Consider the following 21,484-nt stretch of genomic DNA (forward strand, 5'->3'; position numbering starts at 1 on the left):
GGGATGACCCTTGTTCCTAAGAAGGGTTTTAGATGGAGACTACCAGTTGCCAAGTACGCTTTTCATCCTAGGCATGTGGTTAGAATCTGAAATATGATGTATGATAACTAGGACAGGTATAATATACAGGAGGAATTATGACATGGTTTCTGGAAGAAGACTGTAATCCTGATTACTGACAACTAAAGAACCAATAAATATGACTCTTTAGACCTTTAAAAAGCCTTTGACAAGATTCTACAGTAAATTTCTTTAGATGTAATTGACTATTTCTTGAGCCACAGAAAGATAGAAAGTATGGTATTCTCGAATTCTAGCACAGGTCCTATCTGTCATCCATCTAGTTAGTTTTTCTAACGGAGGATGCACTAGTTAGTGAAATCACTAAGTTTACACAGGGCTCTAAGCCCTTCCAGGTTATTTAGAGCTCCAAATTGATCTTTTGAGGTTATGTGAAAAGGCATTAATTGGTAGGTGAATTTCAATGCAGACAGATAAGTGCAAGGTAATACTCTTACCTCATAGTCATCCAGAAAAGGGATCTGGAAGTTATCTTAACTGTTCCAGGGGAGATTAACCCAGTATATGGCTACGGCTTGGATGGCATCAGAAAGGGTTTGAAACCAAAGCACATACATTGCCTTTTATTTGTAGAAAACTATGGTCTGTCTGCCTACCTTTGTTCGTTGTACCTGAAGATGTGAAATTAGATGAGCTCAGAAAAGGGTATCTGAGGTCATCCCGAAGACGAGGGAAGAGTTTCTGTAGAAAGATAGTGTGCTCATGAAAACAGCCTGTTTTACTCACTGGATATTTCCATTTAGGAAGGAAAAAACTCCTGTTTACCAAAAGGCTATTTCAGTTTTTTTATTTGATATGCTTAGATCACAGTTTATCTTACCTTTTTCCTTTTGTGGCATAAGGGTTGTGATTTACATTTTTCTTCTGCATAATTATTTACTATAAATAATTATGGAGTGAATTACTTGGTACATATGAGCTCTTCCATATTTTGGATTATTTTCTTAAGATATATTACAAAATATGGTATTATCTAGGTCAAAGGGTTTCAGTATTTGTCTTTCATACTTTTGCCAGTATACTTTCCAGATGTTGTACTATTTTATACTGTCTTCTTAGCACTATATTAGAGTACTAGTTTTCCTTCATCTCTACCAACATTAGGTATTATTAAGATCTTTGTCGTCTCCCCCCCCCCCCAAAAAAAAGGCATTTTAAATTGCACTTTTTGATCAGTAGCAAAGCCTTAAATTTTCACATGTATGGTATACCTCTTTTCAAATGCCTATGTTCTTGAGTTTACTTTGTGGTTCTGTTTGACATTTAAATGTTTATATGATTTTTGAAATATGACCAATAACATGGGTGAAAATATTATGAAACAGCCTCTGAAAGTAACAAAAACTGAGACTTTCTAATATATTTTTTTGATGTACTTGTTGGGTTTATACAGGCGGCTCATTTGGGATACTTTGTAATCCTTTTACTCTTTTTTGGCCTTATTTCCTTGATTATTGTTTTTCTAACCATTAAGCTTGACATTTTTTTCCTGATTTAAAAAAAAAAAGATAAAGATGGAAAGAAGTTATAACTGAATTTATAAAATCACAAAGGATATGTATTAGTTAGATGAACTTGAACTTATTTCCCCAAGATGAGGGGGGACCCCTCAAAGCATGAGCAAATTAAACTTGAGTCAGAAGGGGCAGCAGACGGGCAGAATGTCTTATCCTCTGTAGGTAGCCTAACCTGCACATTTCAAGAGTCATAAGACAGATGAGGGAGGGCGAGTGCTCAAGGTATTTGAAGGATGCCTCTTAGAGCATTGAGGCTGATGTGGACGAGGCCGACTCTCATACCCCACACCAAGAAACTCCAAAGCTTGTCAGACTCCTGTATCAGAGCCAACAGGGACTTTTTGTTTCCTTTTTGGACGTTTGAAATGACAATTTATCAAAACTGCTAGTCACTACTGGGCCTGTGTTCTTTGTCTTGTTTTTAAATCCTTATAGAAAGAAAAAGATGACAAGTGGAAAAGAGGGAATGAGCCAGCTTCAGAGAAAAAAATGGAACCTATTGTTTTTGAGAAAGTGAAAATGGTAAGTGGGAAAGTATTTGCACTCTGTGGATGGCCTCAGGTGTGTTTATAAGTGTGGAGGGGTGGCCTGCGGTTGATAGCATATTGTACCTGGGTTTTGCATTTAGATGAGCTCACCTGCTGCCACTTCCGCTTCTTTCCCAGCGAATTGTTGCCTAATCTGCCCTGTAACAGTTTCTTTGGAGTTAGATGGCAGCTTAGGAACCACATCTGTTCCATTTAAGCAAAAGGCATGTTCCATGCCAGAGCATCAAGGCTGTGTGACACCTTCTGAGTAGATGTTACCTCTCATTAGACCTTCTGTATCTCATTTCCTGTTGCAGTTAAGAACAGTCCAGAAGCCAGGCCAGACTGATCCATTTTAAGCAGTCGCTTCTTGTATTCTTGTTCTGTCATATTAAGTAGACACCTTTCTCTTTCCACAGGACATATTGTGGCTGTAGTAGTGGATATCTAATATCAGATCTTGGAATCTTAGGAGAGAGGACTTTTTACTGTTTGCTTAAGGAGGAGTGTTTTATCGTCATTCTGAATCGCACTGTCTAAAGAACACAGTCGTTAGTGATATTGGCAGAGTGAGTTAGGTAATCTTTAGACTGATCTCCCTTTTGGTATTAAAGGTTTTCTAATCACTGGGGGATTTGCTGGCTTTTGGCTCTTGTACCATCAGACACCTACCTTTATTCTTGGTTTTTCCCGGAACCAAAACCTGCTACTTCTGTTGGACCCCTGATCTGTGGTTGTCTTGGTTTCAGACAGACCTGTCTCTTTGGAAAGCCAAACAAGCACAGATGACACCTTTGCTTTTCACTTTAGGTTTGATTTATGCACTTGTACCTCTGACTTGATTCTTTCACCTGACACTTCCTGAGTTTTGTTTCTTTGGTTACTCTCTTTGAATAACATCAACCATACCACAAGGAAACCTGTGGCTTTACAGTGGGGAGGGGAAAGGGTTCAAAACACCTGCTTATTTCTTTCAATAACATGTTTTCGCCTTAGCCACAGAAAAAAGAAGATCCACAGCTACCTCGGAAAAGCTCCCCGAAATCCACAGCACCTGTCATGGATTTGTTAGGCCTTGGTAAGAGTCAGACTTTCCCACTCCCATAATCTTGCAAATTCTCTCTGACCCTGGGAAGCTGGGCAGAGATGGGAGTCTTTCCGTCTGTATCCCTGTCACTAAGAGTGTTCTCTCGTGTTCTTCCTATCGTTTTGTGTCTGAGCAGGTGTGCTAAGAAAGTTTTACTGTGACGTTTTCAGAGCGACAGTACAATGGAGTGGTTAAGAATACAGCCTTAGAGCCAGAGTCCCAGCTCTGCCACTTGCTGTTATGTGGCATTGGGTAGTTCACATAACCTCTGAACCTTCCTTTCCTGTCTGCAGTGAGGATGACATAAGTGTCCATGTCAAAGGTGTTGCTGGAAGGATGAAGGGAGATAATGCCGCTAAAGCTCTTAGCCCCTTGCTTGGCACATACTGAGCACTCAGTACCTGGGAGCAGTTTTCACTAAACCAGCACCTGTGAGCCGTCCCTCTCATTTTTCAGGTGCATCCTGTTTCTGAGATGCCCCTTATCTTGTGCTCATTTTTCCCCAAACCTTAAAACCCTGCCCCATTCAGAAGTAAACCTGTTCTTTATCTTTCACAGTACTGATGGCTGTACTTCATTTCAATCCATTTCTGCTGATTTAGGTTATTGGCTACTTAGGCTCCTAATTTTAATGTATCTTTAATTTATCTCTGAAAATGAATCCTACACAGGGTTGTCTCTCAAATAGCCAGAAAGGAGCCGGCCAGCCCCCTGTGCCTGATAGCTGGGCTGCAGGCTTCTCCTGAGGGCTCTTGGGAATGTGGGGCAAGGCCTCTCTTGAGATGCCCCATCCAAGCTAGATGGTTCCAGAAGCCTAGGTTTCCAGATCCATGATGGAGTATATGGGCTTTCCCTGTCTTCATTGTGTCTACAATAGAAGGAGGGCCTGGGCTTAATGAGCAGTGCTACATTTTTTTTACTTTAATCTTTCTTTCCAGATGCTCCTGTGGCCTGCTCCATTACAAGCAGTAAGACCAGCAACGCCCTAGAGAAGGACTTAGATCTTTTGGCCTCTGTTCCATCCCCCTCTTCTTCCGCTTCCAGAAAGGTGAGTCTGGCAGGCTCCTCAGGATTTAAAGAGTATTCTGAAAAGAGTGATTTTGATCACTTAATCATGGAGCTGAGTCATGCTTCCTTGGTGGAACTAGGCTTTGGTTTTCTTGGTTCTTGATTCTTTCCTTAATACACTGTTGTCTCTGTTACAGCCTAAGATTACTATTCGTTCCGTTCTCTCCTGCCCAAAAAGGGCGGGCCGTTTGAGTGGGCTTCTGCCTAAGGTGTGTCAGATTGTACAGCTGGCACTTTAGGTCAGCTCCTCGGCCGGAGTTATTACCAGAGGATTTGTAGGTGTGAAAGACTTGAAACATTTGATGGCTACTATTTGTGGAATATCTGCTATGTACCAGGCACAGTGCTAGGTGTTTTTGTATATTTCACTTATAATTTAAAATCTTCATTACAATCCTGCAAAGTGATATTTTATAGGGCAGGAAACATTAATTCAGAAAATTTATGTGCCCAGCATCTAAACTCGGTTCTTTCTGGCTGTATCATTTATAGGTTGCTTTTATTTTTAAAATTTATCTTATATGTTTAGCAAATTACATTGTTTTACTAAAGAACAAAGCATTGTTCCAGAGCTCGACTATTAGGTGTTTTCTGATATTTGTTTGGTAAAAATGTCAGGAGGTAGGTTCCATGCCAACTACTAACCTCAGCCATCAATTCTTTTTTGTTGTTTATTTTTTAAAATATATTTGTATTGCTTTCAGGGAAGAAAGGAAAGAGAGAGAAACATCAATGATGAGAGAGAATCATTGATCGGCTGCCTCCTGCACGCCCCACACTGGGGATTGCGAGCCTGCAAAACCTGGGCATGTGCCCTTGACTGGAATCCAACCCGGGACCCTTCAGTCCACAGACTGATGCTCTATCCACTGAACTGAACCAGCTAGGGCTTTTTTTGTTTATTTGTTTTTGTTAATTCTCACCTGATGATATTTTTCCCATTGATTTTTTTTCTTAAGAGTGAAAGGAAGGGAGGGGGGTGGAGGAGAGAGAAACATTGATGTGAGAGAGACACATTGATTGGTTTCTTCCCACATGCACTCTGACCCGGCCTGGATCAAACTTGTAATCCAGGTACATGCCCTTGACTGGGAATCGAACCAGCAACCCTTCAGTGTGTGGATTGATATTCTAACCACTGAGCCACATCAGCCAGGGCCAGCCATCAATTCTTTTTTTTTTTTTTTTCCGCTAAAAGTATTACAAAGGGTATTACATAAGTGTCCTTCCCCCCCCCCCCCCCCACCCTTGACAAGCCCCTGCCCTCCCTTACTCCCCAGTGTCTTATGTCCATTAGTTATGGTTATATGGATGCATACAAGTCCTTCAGTTGATCTCTTACTCCCCTCCCTCCTGTCCCCCAACCCTCCCTGGCCTTCCCACTGCAGTCCGACAATCGGTTTGAGGCAGCTCTGCCACTGTATTTATTATTGTTCAAAAGTTTGTAATGGTCTTAATTATCCATGAAAGAGTGAGATCATGTGGTATTTTTCCTTCATTGACTGGCTTGTTTCACTTAGCATAATGCTCTCCAGTTCCATCCATGCTGTTGCAAATGGTAAGAGTTCCTTCTTTTTAACAGCAGCATAGTATTCCATCGTGTAGATGTACCACAGTTTTCTAATCCATTCATCTACTGATGGGCACTTAGGCTGTTTCCAGATCTTAGCTATGATGAATTGTGCTGCTATGAACATCGGGGTGCATATATCCTTTCTGATTGGTGTTTCTGGTTTCTTGGGATATATTCCTAGAAGTGGGATCACAGGGTCAAATGGGAGTTCCATTTCCAATTTTTTGAGGAACCTCCATACTGCCTTCCATAGTCAGCCATCAATTCTTAATGCAAATGTTAGAAGCAACAGAGAAATGAGGGAGATCTTTACAGAGATTCCCATGAGGACCATTCCAATTGTCCCCCTGCCCTCTTTGCCCTAAGGTGGTAGGTTCCATGCCAACTGCAGGGAGTGCCGGCTCTGTTCCTGAAAATCTGAACCTGTTTCCAGAGCCAGGGAGCAAATCAGAAGAAACAGGCAAGAAACAGCTCTCTAAAGACTCCATCCTCTCACTGTACGGATCCCAGACGCCTCAGATGCCTGCCCAAGGTAGAGTTCTTGGGGGGGCCTGGCAATATGCCAGATAGAGACACGAGGACTTCAATGTAGGAGTTATTTGTTGCGACAGGGCAGTTGCTATGGGGGCTGTGATATCATACTCCAAACAAGCCTGCACGTGAATGACATTTCTCTGAAGCCACAGAGTACCAGCAGATTCTTCTGTGGGCTCTGGTGTCACATGTCTCTGAAGTCTGACGCAAGCCTGGATCTAGAGCAGCCGTGGGCAAACTACGGCCCGCGGGCTGGATCCGGCCCGTTTGAAATGAATAAAACTAAAAAAAAAAAGACCGTACCCTTTTATGTAATGATGTTTATTTTGAATTTATATTAGTTCACACAAACACTCCATCCATGCTTTTGTTCCGGCCCTCCGGTCCAGTTTAAGAACCCATTGTGGCCCTCAAGTCAAAAAGTTTGCCCACCCCTGATCTAGACCGTAAAGGGGAAGTAGCTAGGTCAGCAACCCTCTGGTGGGAAGCCATGACAAGGCGTGTAGGCATCTAACTGTGTGGCTGTGTAGAAGAGCATTCTGAGTTGAGTCCTGAGAAGTTCTAGTTGGAAAGGAGCAGCCAGTGAGACTTTTCGCTGACTTTGTGTGCTTTCCTAACAAATCTGTACGTATGTTCTCTTGGCAGCAATGTTCATGGCTCCTGCTCAGATGGCATATCCCACAGCCTACCCCAGCTTCCCTGGGGTTGCACCTCCTAATAGCATAATGGGGAGCATGATGCCCCCACCAGTAGGCATGGTAGCTCAGCCAGGGGCTTCTGGGATGGTTGCCCCCATGGCCATGCCTGCAGGCTATATGGGTGGTATGCAGGCATCAATGATGGGTGTGCCAAATGGAATGATGACCACCCAGCAGGCTGGCTACATGGCAGGCATGGCAGCTATGCCCCAGACTATGTATGGGGTTCAGCCAGCTCAGCAGCTGCAATGGAACCTTACTCAGGTAAGCTACCCCGTTTTATTTGGGACAAGAGTTTTCAGACTTCCTCAAGGCCACCTCACTTTGTGTCTCCCTCTTATCCTTTAAATCTGCACAGTAGATGAGATAACACGAGAGACATTCTTATGCTTAGGTTTGCATTTATTTTCTTTCTTCTTTCTAGAAGGTCTATCCAAATTCAGACTTTCTGCAGAGTTCTGGATTCCTGTTGAATAAGGGTAACTGCCAAAACCTAAATCTCTCTATGCATCCATCAAAACAAAAACAACCTTTACAGATAAACAAGGAGCACAAATAAAACCTGTACCTTACCCATGGCCACCACGCCCAGTAGACAGAATGCTCCAGACTTCAGATTACATGGCAGTCGGCATATAAACACCTAAACCCAGCAGAGCCAGCCTCACGGAGGAGGTGGCAGACTATAGATGAAATTATCCCCAGAAAGAGAAAGACCTACCCTGGCTGGGAACATACTGAGAAGAGGTCTGAGACCTGGTAGGTTAGGGCTCTCGTTATATGTAGAATCAAAAATAAGGGATTGGAATATATAGGATGAGAGATGATAGCCCTGGAAGACATGGCTTCTAGGGGAGGCGGGGGGACGTAAAAGGAGAGTGTGCTCTTTGAAGGACAGTGTATTCGCCATCCTTCTCCCTGCAAAATAGTCATTTCACTGCACTAACAGAAGAGGGTGCTCTTGAACTAAAAATGGCACTAATGGATTGTAACAGAAGAATGACAACTAATAATTGTAGAAAAATAGGTATCACATATTCTCAAAGAAATATGCTTCTTTGTATTAATTACAGTCAAAAACATAATGACAGTTACTACCTTAGCCAAGTGATCAAACGTAAAATCACCAACAGTGGGACAAATTAATATCATGTGCTTTCTGGTATCTTGCACTAAGACCTAAGAAGGGCATAATATCACCTACATAAATTATTGCCAGAAGTGGATTCAATCATATAAAATCCAAATGGAAGGATTTTCTGCCAAGTAAGTGGCCTAGATTCTTAAAACAGTGTCAGGAAAAAAAGAAAAATGTGGTGGGGGAAGTGTTCTAGATTAAAGGAGACGAAAGAGATATGAAAATGAAATGTATATCAGAATATTGCATTAATCTTAAATCTCTTGAGCACGTTAATTGTATTGTGGTTCCAGGAATGCATTATTTATTATGAAATGCATCCTGACGTAATGGGTGAAATGTCACAATATCTGTGGTTTTTAGTGCCCATCAAAATTTTTCAAGTTTATACAGATGTATCAGAAAAGATGGCAAAATGCTAATAATTGGTAAATTTAAGAAAGGAATAGATGGGCTTCATTGTACTATTTCTTTCAGCTTTTCTGTAAGCTTGAAATTTTCTTTAAAAGTTGGTGGAAGAAAAATAGACTCCTAAATAAAAAGAACTTCTAGAGAAAATGTCCTGGGCTTAGGAAATGTAAGGTATTTTGCTTTGATAGATTGTTTCTTCCGTTCTCTGCCAGAGGCTGGTCTTTCAGTCTAATTCAAAAAGAGGCCCTGACCCCACTGCCTCTTTTCTCAGGCGCCGAAGACACGGTGGGCTTTTTTGTGTGCCTTCCTTTGTTCATCTGAACACCCCAGTTCCTTCCTCTCTGCTGGAGCGTGCGCAGCACTTTCACTGGCAGTAATAACTCTGCTGGAGATCAGGCCGGGTGCTGGCGAGGGGGTTTCTCCATACTCTCGGGGTTGTTGACGGAAAATGAACAGTCGGCCCCTTCTCTTTAGGATGAGGGCCTGGAAGGAAAAAACAATAACTTCTCATGCTGCTTTTATGTTGTCTTCTCTAGGATTCCTTCTTCCCTCCCTGAGTATGATTAGTCTCTGTCAATATCTCTTTTCTGAAAAGTCCTTCATTTACGTGGTCTGGTGTCCTTGAAATGCTCTATGAGGTTCAGAGCAGTTAAGTACCATAACAGAGTTCTCCTTTGTCTCATTCTCCCATCCCCACTGACGGAAGGACTCCTGCCCTGCCTTTTGCACTCATTGGCTGCATGCCCACATCCTGGTCTGAAAGTCTCCTCTCTCCCTTTCAGATGACCCAGCAGATGGCTGGGATGAACTTATGTGGAGCCAATGGCATGCTGAGCTATGGACCGTCGATGAGCGGCGGAAATGGACAGGCAGCAAGTCAGACTCTCAGCTCTCAGATGTGGAAATGAATACAAATCACCTATATGGCTGCCGCTCTCCTCCGCCCTCTCTCTCCCACCTTTTCCTCTTTCTCCAACTCTTTCACCCCTTCCCCGTTTCCTACCTCTCTCTGTTTGGTTTAGAAATTGCTCAATCTGTCATTTGGGGTTTGGCATTCTGCCCAGCCCAGCCACTTCCGAGACACGCAGACCTCTCTGTTGTTTTATATGTACATGTCCCCTAGCCATCCGACTTCCTCCCGGTCACCCCAGTCCTCTCCTGCACCAGCACCTTAGGAATTGTTGGCAGAAGGCACTTACTGTGGAAGGTTAAACCTCCAATCAGATTCTCAGAAGGGTCTGTAGGTGTGTTTTAGGCAAAGAGGGGAGGGTTTGGAGATACTTCCATGTGTGTTAATAAACTATTTCTACATATTTAAATTATTAGTTGAAGAGGGAGGGATTATGCTCCCATGATTTATGGGAATGAAGAAAGCACTGAAATAAAATCAAATACTTACTGGGTCTTAGATCAGGTTGGCCCCTAACCTTGGGGAGATACAAACCCCATCTATGAGGATGAGCAAAAACATTACTCTCCGGTCCCCTGCATTGCTTTCTGGATCTGAAGCTTCAGGACTTGCTGCTTCAGTCAGCCTTTATTAGCACCAAAGACTTACGGAGGTCCCTCACAAAACACACAGCCTTTCCCCTGCCTCCATCCTGCCTGCAGTAGGATCTGGCTCCGCGGTTGCAGGACCAGCCCTTCCAGAGGGAATGCAGAGCTTAACGTGTGTACTGTGCGTGTGCGTGCGTGCGTGCGTGCGTGTGTGTGTTCCACCTCCCACTCTCTCCCCATCTGCTCTGAGTATTTTTGTTTTTGGTTTTTCAGGTTTAGGTTTACAACAGAGAGGAATTAATTTATCAACAGCCTAAAACTGTTGCCAGTTTTTCTTAGAGTTAAAAAAAAGAATTGCAGTCTCATTGATGGCTCTCTCCCTCCTTTCCCCTCCCAACCTGCTAATCACTCGTTCATGCCTGTGTATCCCGGGCTGCTGTCCCCACCTGTGCCAGGGATGAGGCGAGAGCCCGGGAAGCTTTCCTCTCAGTCATTGTTCACCCTACTTGAAAATTAAAACAAGAAAACTTTGCTTAAAAGATTTCAGCTGTGGGAACCACAATCTCTGGTTGCCTTTCTCCTGTGTATGTGTAAATTCCTTAATAAATATTGCAGGGAAGCACCGTTTGCTTGCTGTTACTGTGTGTCACTCTTGGAGGAGGGTGAGTTCCACCCACATTTTCGCTTTCGGGGGCCAGTTCCCTCATTTCCTGTGTGGGGCAAACCCAAGGGCCAGGCCCAGGGCCAGGCCGTCAGAAAGGGGGCCTTTATCCAGCAGTGTCTAGAGCTGTGAGCTGAGGAAACTGTGGGCGTCTGCACCTGCTAGAGTCACAGAACATTGGAACTAGAAGCATTTCCCCCTTTCCTGCCTCCCTGCCTCCCTTTGAATACACCTTGTGAATACTTCCAGATGTGAGAGGATAGCACAGTGGCTAAGAAAGGAAGCTTGAATCAAGCTGCCAGTATTCATATCCCTGCTCACTGTGTGACCTGGGCAAGCGATAAACCCCATGTCTCAGTGTGAAATAGGCTAATGGCAATACTCAGGTCAAAGGAAGCTTCCTGTGGTGCGTGTAGCACAGTATCGAGCACTCATCACTCAAGTGTTAGCAAGTATCAGACCTATGTTAGGCATTCATTCATTCAACAAATGTTTAGTGTTTACAATGTGCCAAACAGTGGCTTAGGCTCTGAAATAAAGTCATGAATCAAAACTCCCCAATCTCATAGGGTAGTGTGGTAGGAGAGGTGGACAATAAAGTAAAATGATTTCATTTCAAACATAGTACAAGGTAAGTTAAGGGGGGAAAGTGGGTATGGGACCATTTGAATAGAGAAGTCGGGAGGAGGTGCCATTTGAACTGAGGCCTGAATAAGCAGCCAGTTGTGTGGGGATCTGGAAAAGGAGCCGACAGAACAAGGGTCAGTGTCTGCACTGGAAATTGTTTGGCTGGAGTGTCTGTCTGGGAGCTGTTACAGATCGATGGTATGGAAAGCCTTGAGACTGGGGGCTGTCACCTAAGAAAGCCCCATGAGATGAGGACTGAGCCTGGGGCCCATTGGCTTCTAGAATTTGGAAAGAAGAGATCAGAAAAAAGGAATTTGACATAGTCCCACTCTTCAGCTCACAGTCGCATGGGGCAACAGACTTAGAGAGGAGAGGTAGTAGTTAACCAGTGGGTGGGGAGAAGAGTATTACAGACAGATAGTAGGGTGTAAACAGAGAGCCCTACAAGAGCACAGAACATTCGGGGAAGTACAGCAGTTCGATGTTTCTAAGGTATGTGAATTGGGGTGGTAAGGGGTAAGATTGAGGGGGGTTGGGCCAGGTGACAGGGGGCTTCCTATACCCTAGGAAGGGGTTTAGCTTGAAGTGTTGTAAACAGTGGAGAGACATAGTCATATTTGAGTTTTAGGCAGCTACTGAGAACAATGTGTTTGAGGGAATAAGACCAGATCTAGGGGACAGAGAAAGGGTAAGAGCTGAACTAGGGCCATGGTAGAAAGGGTAGGGGAGAATGGAGTGGCTGAGAGCAGCAATCCATGAACTGCTTATGAGGTATGTGAGATGCTCAAAGGTGTTTCATAACAACACTGAAAGGAGTTTGGGAAAGATTGCATATTATGACACCTCTTGTGCATCTGGAATATAACATCCCAATAGTAATGGCTCTGGAAAGTCTTGTGGTAAAGACTTTTTACAAAATTAATTCTGGCCCTAGCCGGTTTGGCTCAATGGATAGAGCATTGGCCTGCGGACTCAAGGGTCCCAGATTCGATTCTGGTCAAGGGCATGTACCTTGGTTGCGGGCACATCCCCAGTAGGGAGTGTGCAGGAGGCAGCTGATTGATGTTTCTCTCTCATCGATGTTTCTAACTCTATCCCTCTCCCTTCCTCTCTGTAAAAAATCAGGCAGGGGGATGCAGCCTCAGGTCCCCAGGCGCATGCCGGGCAGGAGACACAGCCTCAGGTCCCCCAGCGCACCCTCAGGCCCCCCAGCCCAGCCCCGGGGCAGGGGGCGTGGCCTGAGGTCCTCCAGCCCGGCACTGGGGCAAGGGGCATGGCCTGAGGTCCCTTGTCAAGCCCACCCAGGTGAGGGGCATGGCCTCAGGTCCCTGCTGATTGCTCGTTAAGGCTCATTATAGGAACTCAGCCTCCACTGTGGGAGCAGCCATCTTTGTGACTGCATGATGGTCAATTTGCATATTCCCTCTTTATTAGATAGGATTTTCACAGCTTTGTCTTTGTGGGGATATAATGGCATTATGGGAGGAGGAGGGGAAGAGAGGAGAGAATGTGGAAAAGGAGGAGGGAGGTGGAAGACAGAGGCCTACGTAAGTGCTCCTAAGCAAGGACCAGACAGACACCATGGAACACATACTAGTTTGTATAGCATCGTGGGCAATGTAACCTACCTGTGCAGACTCCCTAGAGCCGTGGTCGGCAAACTGTGGCTTGCGAGCCACATGTGGCTATTTGGCCCCTTGAGTGTGACCATGAAGTTTCAATCGCACTGTACGTGCACGCCTGCACATGATATTTTGTGGAAGAGCCACACTCAAGGGGCCGCAGTTTGCCGACCACTGCCCTAGAGAATTCCTCTGCCATGACACAGATCCCTTATTTTTTCCTGTATCTATGTAATCAAAATTTCATGATGAATAGTGCCTTAGATTTTTTTGGGGGGGGCAGGGGGAAGAAATAAAAGGTTCTGAATGCAAGAGACTGACTTTGTGTATAACATACACAACTCTAGCATCCATGTGATAACCTATGCCCCAACAGTAACGATCTTTTGATAATAGAGTTTTGACTTCTGCCTGTGCCTAACTCAACATCCTTTCAGAAAGGATACTTTATAAAATATAAAAATCAATGTACCATCTCAAGGTCAGGCTCAGTGACAAAAACGCACCACCTGAACCTGGTAAAACATCGACTCCTTGCGGCATGTTAGCTGCTTATAAAAACACCAGCTGCACTTTCCCGTGATCCAGGCAGGAAACATTCATGAAAGTCAAGCAGAACAGAGACGTCCTTCAGCTGTTACATGAAGCCTCGCAGTCGTGCAGAATTATGGACAGAAAGAAAAGCACGATGGTTGCCCCAAAGCCGAGCCAGGCTGAGTCAGCCCTGGGAAGCCTGGCTGGGGGACCACAGGGAAAGCTGCAACACTGAGTCAGGAAAGTTCCACTGTGTGATACGGGGTGAGGCCTGTCTCTCCTCGTGGCCTTTTCCAGCTCACGGGCTTTGCTAAGAAGCATCTCAGGCTTCGAATGCAAGAGTCTGTCCTTTAATGAAAAAGCTGAAATGCTTCTGGTCCTGGAAACAGTACACGATGGGTCCTCAAGGCAAGTGCCAGGCGTCAAAGCAACTGAAGGGCCATTTCAGGATGCGAACCACCAAGTCACTGACCCAGGAGTTACGTCCGGCCTGAACAGGCCTCACAGGAAGACCTCCTTGGCTCTGGGCTTTTGAAGTTCATGTGGCTTTTACATCCAGGAAGCACTGCACAGTTTTCCCTTTGTAGAGACTTCGAAGTGGATAAAAGTTCATGATGTTGCTTAAAAAACAAACAAGCAACCACAACTACTGAGGTTGGCATCGTGAAGGCCGAACTGAGCGGTCAGGCTGTAGGAGTGCCTGAGGGGATGCCGCCGCACTAGCCGATGCTAACGAGCTAATCGACGCAGTAATAGCTGGGCAAGAAGTGCTCTGCTCGATGCCACATTCCCGAATGGCCCCCTGGTTTCTTTTTCCAAGTTGCCCATATTTACAGGTTTCACAAACACCCCCGACGTCTTCCTGGTGTGCTTGGCAACGAGGAAGTTCATGGCCATGGCGATGTCGTCGCAGTTTTGCGTGTCGCCGAGCAGGGCGGACGCTGCGCTGCCTCTGGAGGAGCTGGGGGTCCTCGCTGCTGGAGGAGGAGACCCGTCAGCACCGCGGAGCATGGTCACCGCCCCCCACGCCCGGGCGTCTGCAGCTCAGAGCCTCCGTAGCTGTAGATGCCCCACGCGGTAGAAACGTGCTTGCTGGGGACAAACCCTGCAAGTTCATCAGGAAATCGCTGCCAAACAAACGGAGAAAGCAAAAACGAGGTCCGGGGCGCTAAGTAGCGTGTCGTCATCGCCATTAACCTGCCTGGGTCTCCAGTGCAGGGGAGGCCCGGAGCCGATTCTCATGCTGTTGGTCATCTGGGGTTTGAAGCTCAGGGCACGGGGTGCGGCCCCAGAAGTCCTCCCGTGGCTTCTCCCCAACATCGCTCCACACCACGAGGGCCCGCGCCGCTGCGGCACCGCCTGGTGGTGACTGAGCAGCCGCCGCAGCAGCTCGGACCTGGACCTGTCGTCGTCCGCAGGATGCGAGGGCGGGAAGCCAGGGGAGCGGGCCTGGGACGTCACCGCCCGCCGCCGCGGGAGCATCACGCCGTCCTTGTGGTCGGGAAGGAGAGTGGTCGGAGCCCCAGCCGCCAGGAACAGACGAGGCGGCCACCAGAGAGGGCGGAGCACGCGGTGCAGATGTGGCAACCCCTCATCACCATAGTTCACATGATTCCCTGTGGCTTCAGTGAGCGACAGCAACACTCTCTTGGCGCTGGGACAGCAGAGGTGGCCGCGGAGCCACCGACGCGTTTGCTTGCAGTTCGCGGGCACAAAATGGAAGGGCGTCTCGCCGGCTCACTTGTGCGTGTGCGTGAGTTTTGCTGGCGGATCTACGCGAGAGCGGGGCGCCCCACTTCCTGTCCCACCGCACCCCGAGCCAGTCCTGCTGGGCTCCGTTTCTTCCTCCAGGTGACAGTGGGGGTCATTCAGGGGATGCACCTGACCTTCCCCACAAACTCCGGGAATGGCGCCCGAAGACATGTCCCCATCAGGCGCAGGCTCGCGGCCGCTCCCCGCACACGCGCCCACAGCCCTAGGATCACAGCTGCCCACGGTCGCGCGTGGCCGCACGGAGGGTCTGGCGCCGTGCTCGGGGCGGCTGGACGGCCACAAGGCCTGGGCTGCCCGCGGAATGGCCGGACAGGACACGCGGTCCCTGCATTCCCGGGCTTGGCTGCCTCCGCGCCGGGGTTTAACTCTAACGCGGCACCTGCCACAGGGCGGGAACATGGGCCATAGCGCCCATCTCACCTCTGGGGCTTCTTCCTGAGCACGGATCCGGCGCTTCGGTCCCGGCTGCTACCGGCCATCCCGCCTCGGATACAATTTTAAATTTAATTTTACTTGGATTATTTTTCCTGTGTCTGGTTTCCGCCACCTGCCTCCCCTGGCAGATTTTGTTTTACCTTGAAAAGAAATTGATTCGGGGTCTGCAAACCGGCTGACTTCCTGCATTTGCTCTGCCCCTGTGCCGCCTGGTCCAAGTCCCCGATGCCACCCCGCCTCGGTGGCAGCATCTCTCATCCCCTGGAGCCCCATTCAGCGCTCCCCTGCAGCTTCAGGGGCCTGCTGAGCCCGAGCCCCAGTCTGTCACTAGTCCCCCTGGTCCTGCCTGCAGCCCCAGGGTCCTCAAACCAGTCTGGGAGGGGCCGGTGGGTTGACCTCTTGGCCAGAGGGGTGCAGGCACCAGGTGGGCACTCTGCCTGCCCCTCTTCCCCGCCCCAAAACGCCTTGAGCACTGAGTCTGTGCTGCCGTCCAGCTCCTGGAGGGCTCGGCCTGAGCAGCGTGACCACCAGAGAGGACCTGTCTGCAGAGTGGCAGGCGGAACAGGCCTCCCAGGGCAGCTGGATGCCCACCTGGCCCCAAAGCTCTCCTTCAGCCCCCACTTACCCCTTCTAAAGGTTAACCGGGTGTGGTTTCCACCCAGCCCAGCCCAGCCCAGCCCAGCCCAGCTGCCTGCCTTGGGAGGCGGCGGCAGAGGCTGTCGCCATCTGCTGTCCCGTTCCTGTTACTGCAGAAGGTAAGGGTCATCCCTGCTGCCAGGATGGAACAGACCTGGATGGGGAATCAGGACGGTCTCTGCAGTTGATGTGTGTGGGCCCCATTTTCACGAACCCAGGAGGCTCCAGGGCCCTCTGTGCATTTGTCGCTGTGGCTATGTCGCTGTATGACCCTGCAGAGAGGTTGCAAGAGTTAAGCCCCAGAGATATAGAGGTCCCTTCAGGACACAAGCTGGGACAGGGTGGCCAGGACTTGTTTGCAGCCTCTAGGATCCGAGCCCTCTGCTCTTTCCTCCACATGCTGCAGGGACATCCTGCCAGGCGCTCTGCTTAGAAATAAGAGGGTACCTTTGCTGGCAGGTGTCCACGAACTCTCGGCCGCAGCAAGTTAGCAGTGTCCCAGCTGATAATTTCACAAGGCAAGCTCTTCAAAACCTAAACCCCTGTAGGCTCCAGTTGGGCTACCTTCCTCTCCTCAGGTCCACACCTCAGCTCCCCTCTGCTTTAAGAGGCCTCTTGCCTCCATTCCTGCTCTGCCCACACATCATGGTGGGTCTTTGGGCTCCGGTGCACAGCAAGGCCACTGTATTTTTATTTTATTATTATTTTTAAATTCTTCACTTGAGTATATGTTTTATTTTTACAGAGGGAGTGAGAAACATCAATTGGTTGTCTCCCATACATGCTCCAACCAGGAATCAAACCCAGAACCTATGTATCTTTTGAGGTATAGGATGATGCTCCAACCAACTGAGCCACACAGCCAGGGCAGATAATTGTTGGGGTTTTTTTTTCTTCACATGTTGTATTTTTAAGCTCCATATAGTCTATTTGATTCATTTTTATATTTTCCAATTCTCTCATTATGTTGATTTCCATTAAATTCTTCAGTATATTTATAATAGCAATTTCTTTTTTAAAACTATTTTTTTAATGATTTCAGAGAGGGAGAGATAGAAACATCAATGATGAGAGAGAATCATTGGCTGCCTCCTGCACGCCTCCAACAGGGATCATGCCCATAACCCCGGCATATGCCCTTGACCAGAATCAAACCCAGGACCCTTCAGTCCACAGGCTGACACTCTATTCACTGAGCCAAACCAGCTAGGGCTATCATAGCAATTTCATAGTCCTTGTATACTATTTTATCATCTCTGTCATTCTGGGTCTGTTGTTTTTTTTAAATAGATTTTATTGATTTTTTTACAGAGAGGAAGGGGAAGGAATAGAGAGTTAGAAACATCGATGAGAGAAACATCAATCAGCTGCCTCCTGCACACCCCCTACTGGGGATGTGCCCACAACCAAGGTACATGCCCTTGACTGGAATCAAAGCCGGGACCCTTCAGTCCGCAGGCCGACACTCTATCCACTGAGCCAAACTGGCTAGGGCTGGGTCTGTTTTTATTGACTGTTTTTTCTTGGTCACATTTACCTGCATCTTTGCATGTCTAGCAATTTTTTAAAAATATTTTTTTATTGCCTTCAGAGAGGAAGGGAGAGGGAGAGATAGAAACATCAATGATAAGAGATAATCATTGATTGGCTGCCTCCTGCATGCCCCCCACTGGGGATCGAGTCCGCAACCCAGGCATGTACCCTTGATCGGAATCGAACCTGGGACCCTTTGGTCCTCAGGCTGATGCTCTATCCACTGAGCCAAACCAGTTAGGGCTATCTAGCAATTTTTTTTTTTAAATATATATTTTATTGATTTTTTTACAGAGAGGAAGGGAGAGAGATAGAGAGTTAGAAATATCGATGAGAGAGAAACATCGATCAGCTGCCTCCTGCACATCTCCTACTGGGGATGTGCCCACAACCCAGGTACATGCCCTTGACGGGAATCGAACCTGGGACCCTTCGGTCCGCAGGCCGACGCTCTATCCACTGAGCCAAACTGGTTTCGGCATATCTAGCAATTTTTAATTGAATTCTTAGTGCTATGAAATTTACATTGTTGAATGCTGAATTTTGTTGTCTTCCTTAACACTCCGGTGTGGGGTGAATTTCCCGCCAAAATATAAGATGGCGCAGGCAATTATTTAGGTTTCCCGCGCAAAATCAGGGATTTTTATGATACCTATTACCCCAATGGGTATGAAACGGTTCGCATACGCAGGTAGGTATCTTTGTGAACGGCAAACAAACAAATATTTGGTAATACGCAGTTACAATCGGCCCGAGTTTACACGTTTCCCGCACTCCACCGCAAATCTATATGAACTGAGTTAAGACGGCTCCCGCGGAGTACACGCAATTCACGCGAGCCGACTTAACTCGTTTCCCCCACTCCAAGTGTTAAAATGTCTTTTTAAAAAATATATATATTTTTTTTTTCAGAAAGGAAGGGAAAGGGAGAGAGAGAGAGACATCAGTGAGAGAGAATCAACCCAGGCTTGTGCCCTGACTGGGAATCAAATCATGACCTCCTGGTTCATGGATCAACACTCAACCACTGAACCACACCAGCCGGGCTAAAATGTCTTGAACTTTGTTCTGGCAAGCAGTCAGTTTTTTTGTTAATCAGCTTGATCCTTTCATGGCTCCTTTTTAAGATTTGTAAGTAGCCTCTCCACGGCTAGTTTTAGCTTTATGCTGAGGTGTCCCCTTCTGGAGTTCAAGTTCAGTATTCCAGGTGTTCAAAAAATTCTACAGGAACTCCCCATGTTAGCTGGTCAAAATTCAAACATCTCCCAGTCCTCTGTTAACTTTGGGAATTACTGTGTTTATAGCTACCCAGTAGTTCTTTGTCTGGATACATGGAGTTTCACCCTCCTCATTGGCAGCTTAGTACTCAGCAACAGACTCAAGCACCCTCTAAGCAGAATTCGGGAGCTCTTCCTCTGGGTAATTCCCTCCTGATAAAACTAGTAACATTTTAGGAAACACTAAGATCTGAGTAATGAATTAAGGATGTTTACTACAAAATTTCAGCTTTGCTCTCTTTGGAAATTAAAGATGTTTGAAAATCATCAGATTACATACAACAAATATAATGCCGCCATTTGTAAAGGTATTTGTGAGATCACCATGAAATGGGTTTTAAGTCAGAAATGGCTGGGAAATGCTGGCCATCCCTCTAGCTAGGACAATAGGTTGAAAGAGCACCTAGGTTCAAGTGGCTCTTTGCCCCATTTTTGCAAACATAAATCCTTCAGATTCTCAGCTCCATTGACATATGTTCCTCTATGAAGCTCTCCTTAGTCTTGTTGTCTATACTGAGTATCAGTCTGCTGATTACTTCTGAAGCACAAGGCACTCATTTTTGGCATGGCTCACTTTCTTTGGTGTATAAATATTTGCATATAGGTTTTTCTCACGTGCACCAGTGGTTGCAATCCATAGATGTGTTTAATTTGGCCTAAAGCTTTAAAAGTTATTTGTCCTCATTTGAAAATTAAATTTCATCTAAAACTTGGATTCCTAGCTCCTTAACAAGTGATCAAGCAACACTGGATAAGCATTCTCACATAGCAGTAGCTGACTACAGTGCAGAAGCAATTTCCCAATGCCTACTGGGCCTGCTTCTCTCAGTTACCACTCAAGTGGTTGTGTTTGCAAATGTTAGACCTCCACTGTCTAATATGGTAACCACCAGCCACAAGACTATTTGAATATAAATTAATTCAAATTTTATTTAATTATAATGAAATAAATCTTAAAATTCAGTACCTTAATCACATTAGCCACATTTCAAGTGCTCAAAACCCACATATGGCTAGTGACTAGCATGTTGGACAATGCACAACGGAAAAACCCACATATGGCTAGCAGCGGTGGGCAAACTACGGCCCGCAGGCCGGATCCGGCCCGTTTGAAATGAATAAAACTAAAAAAAAAAAAGACCGTACCCTTTTATGTAATGATGTTTACTTTGAATTTATATTAGTTCACACAAACACTCCATCCATGCTTTTGTTCCGGCCCTCCGGTCCAGTTTAAGAACCCATTGTGGCCCTCGAGTCAAAAAGTTTGCCCACCCCTGGGCTAGAGGCTAGCGTATTGGACAATGCACAACGGAACTTTGCCATTATTGCAGAGTATTCTATTGGACAGTGCTTACCTAGCCTGTCTCTCCAAATGGAACTGGGAACATTTTCCCTATCCCTTGAGCAACATACACTACTAGCAATACTCAGAGCCTTAGCCTCATCACTACCATTTACTGTTTTTATGGGGAAATATGTTAAGTCCCAACACTAGACATGGGATTGTGATAGCTAACACCACTAGCTATTGACTTTTACGTCTGAGGTCAGCCTCTGTTCTACACATTTGGAACTTTATTGGGTTTTGGTTTTTAATAATTTTCAACTTTAACATTGATATATAACTGCCGTAGAATACTTAGGTTCCATTTAACTTTACCAATTGTCTCAATAAGGCCCTTAATAACAGGATCCAGTTTAGAATTACATGTTACATTGTCTCTGTAGTCTACCTGGAACACTTCTTCAGTATTTCCTTCACTTTCACAACCTTGACATGGTGGGGATTATTCTGTATAATGTCTAATTTTTAAAAAATATATATTTTGATTTTTTTTTTACAGAGGGGAAGGGAGAGAGATAGAGAGTTAGAAACATCGATGAGAGAGAAACATTAATCAGCTGCCTCTTGCACACCTCCTACTGGGGATGTGCCCGCAACCAAGGTACATGCCCTTGACTGGAATCGAACCTGGGACCTTTCAGTCCGCAGGCCCACGCTCTATCCACTGAGCCAAACCAGTTAAGGCAATGTCAAATTGCTTTAATCCAAGTTACTGCCTGCCAAGCTTCTCCAGTATACTTTCTCCTTTTGTAATTAATATGTATTCCTTTCCTCACCAAACGTTCAACTGCTTCACTTATTTATATTAATACAGATTCATGGATTCCTATTTTATTCAATGAGCCATAATCTAATACTTTCATCACATACACATTTTTTTTTAAAAAAATCCTTACCTGAGGATTGA

The 21,484-nt window shown here is 46.0% G+C and overlaps 1 protein-coding gene and 1 pseudogene across 3 annotated transcripts in view; one reads left to right on the top strand and one right to left on the bottom strand.

Annotated features, from left to right (window-relative positions):
• Positions 1–10,758, top strand: part of SMAP2 (small ArfGAP2) — a 44,884-nt gene extending 34,126 nt beyond the window's left edge. For 2 of the 3 annotated variants that reach the window (XM_070404823.1, XM_070404825.1), the window contains 6 exons: positions 2,034–2,120; positions 3,122–3,203; positions 4,151–4,260; positions 6,220–6,385; positions 7,033–7,349; positions 9,417–9,624. In XM_070404823.1, the coding sequence (XP_070260924.1) occupies positions 2,034–2,120; positions 3,122–3,203; positions 4,151–4,260; positions 6,220–6,385; positions 7,033–7,349; positions 9,417–9,542 (888 nt within the window). In that variant the 3' untranslated portion in view covers positions 9,543–9,624. Of the gene's footprint in view, positions 1–2,033; positions 2,121–3,121; positions 3,204–4,150; positions 4,261–6,219; positions 6,386–7,032; positions 7,350–9,416 lie in introns of all 3 variants that reach the window. The other variant, XM_070404824.1, reaches the window with a different exon arrangement.
• A 3,438-nt stretch (positions 10,759–14,196) lies between these two features.
• On the bottom strand, positions 14,197–15,827 carry LOC139002377 (exostosin-like 2 pseudogene; annotated as a pseudogene).
• Positions 15,828–21,484: the final 5,657 nt, after the last annotated feature.

Source organism: Myotis yumanensis, unplaced genomic scaffold (assembly GCF_028538775.1).
Source record: "Myotis yumanensis isolate MYYU_CA2020_CCGP unplaced genomic scaffold, mMyoYum1.0.hap1 SCAF_2, whole genome shotgun sequence".
Taxonomy (NCBI): Eukaryota; Metazoa; Chordata; class Mammalia; order Chiroptera; family Vespertilionidae; genus Myotis; species Myotis yumanensis.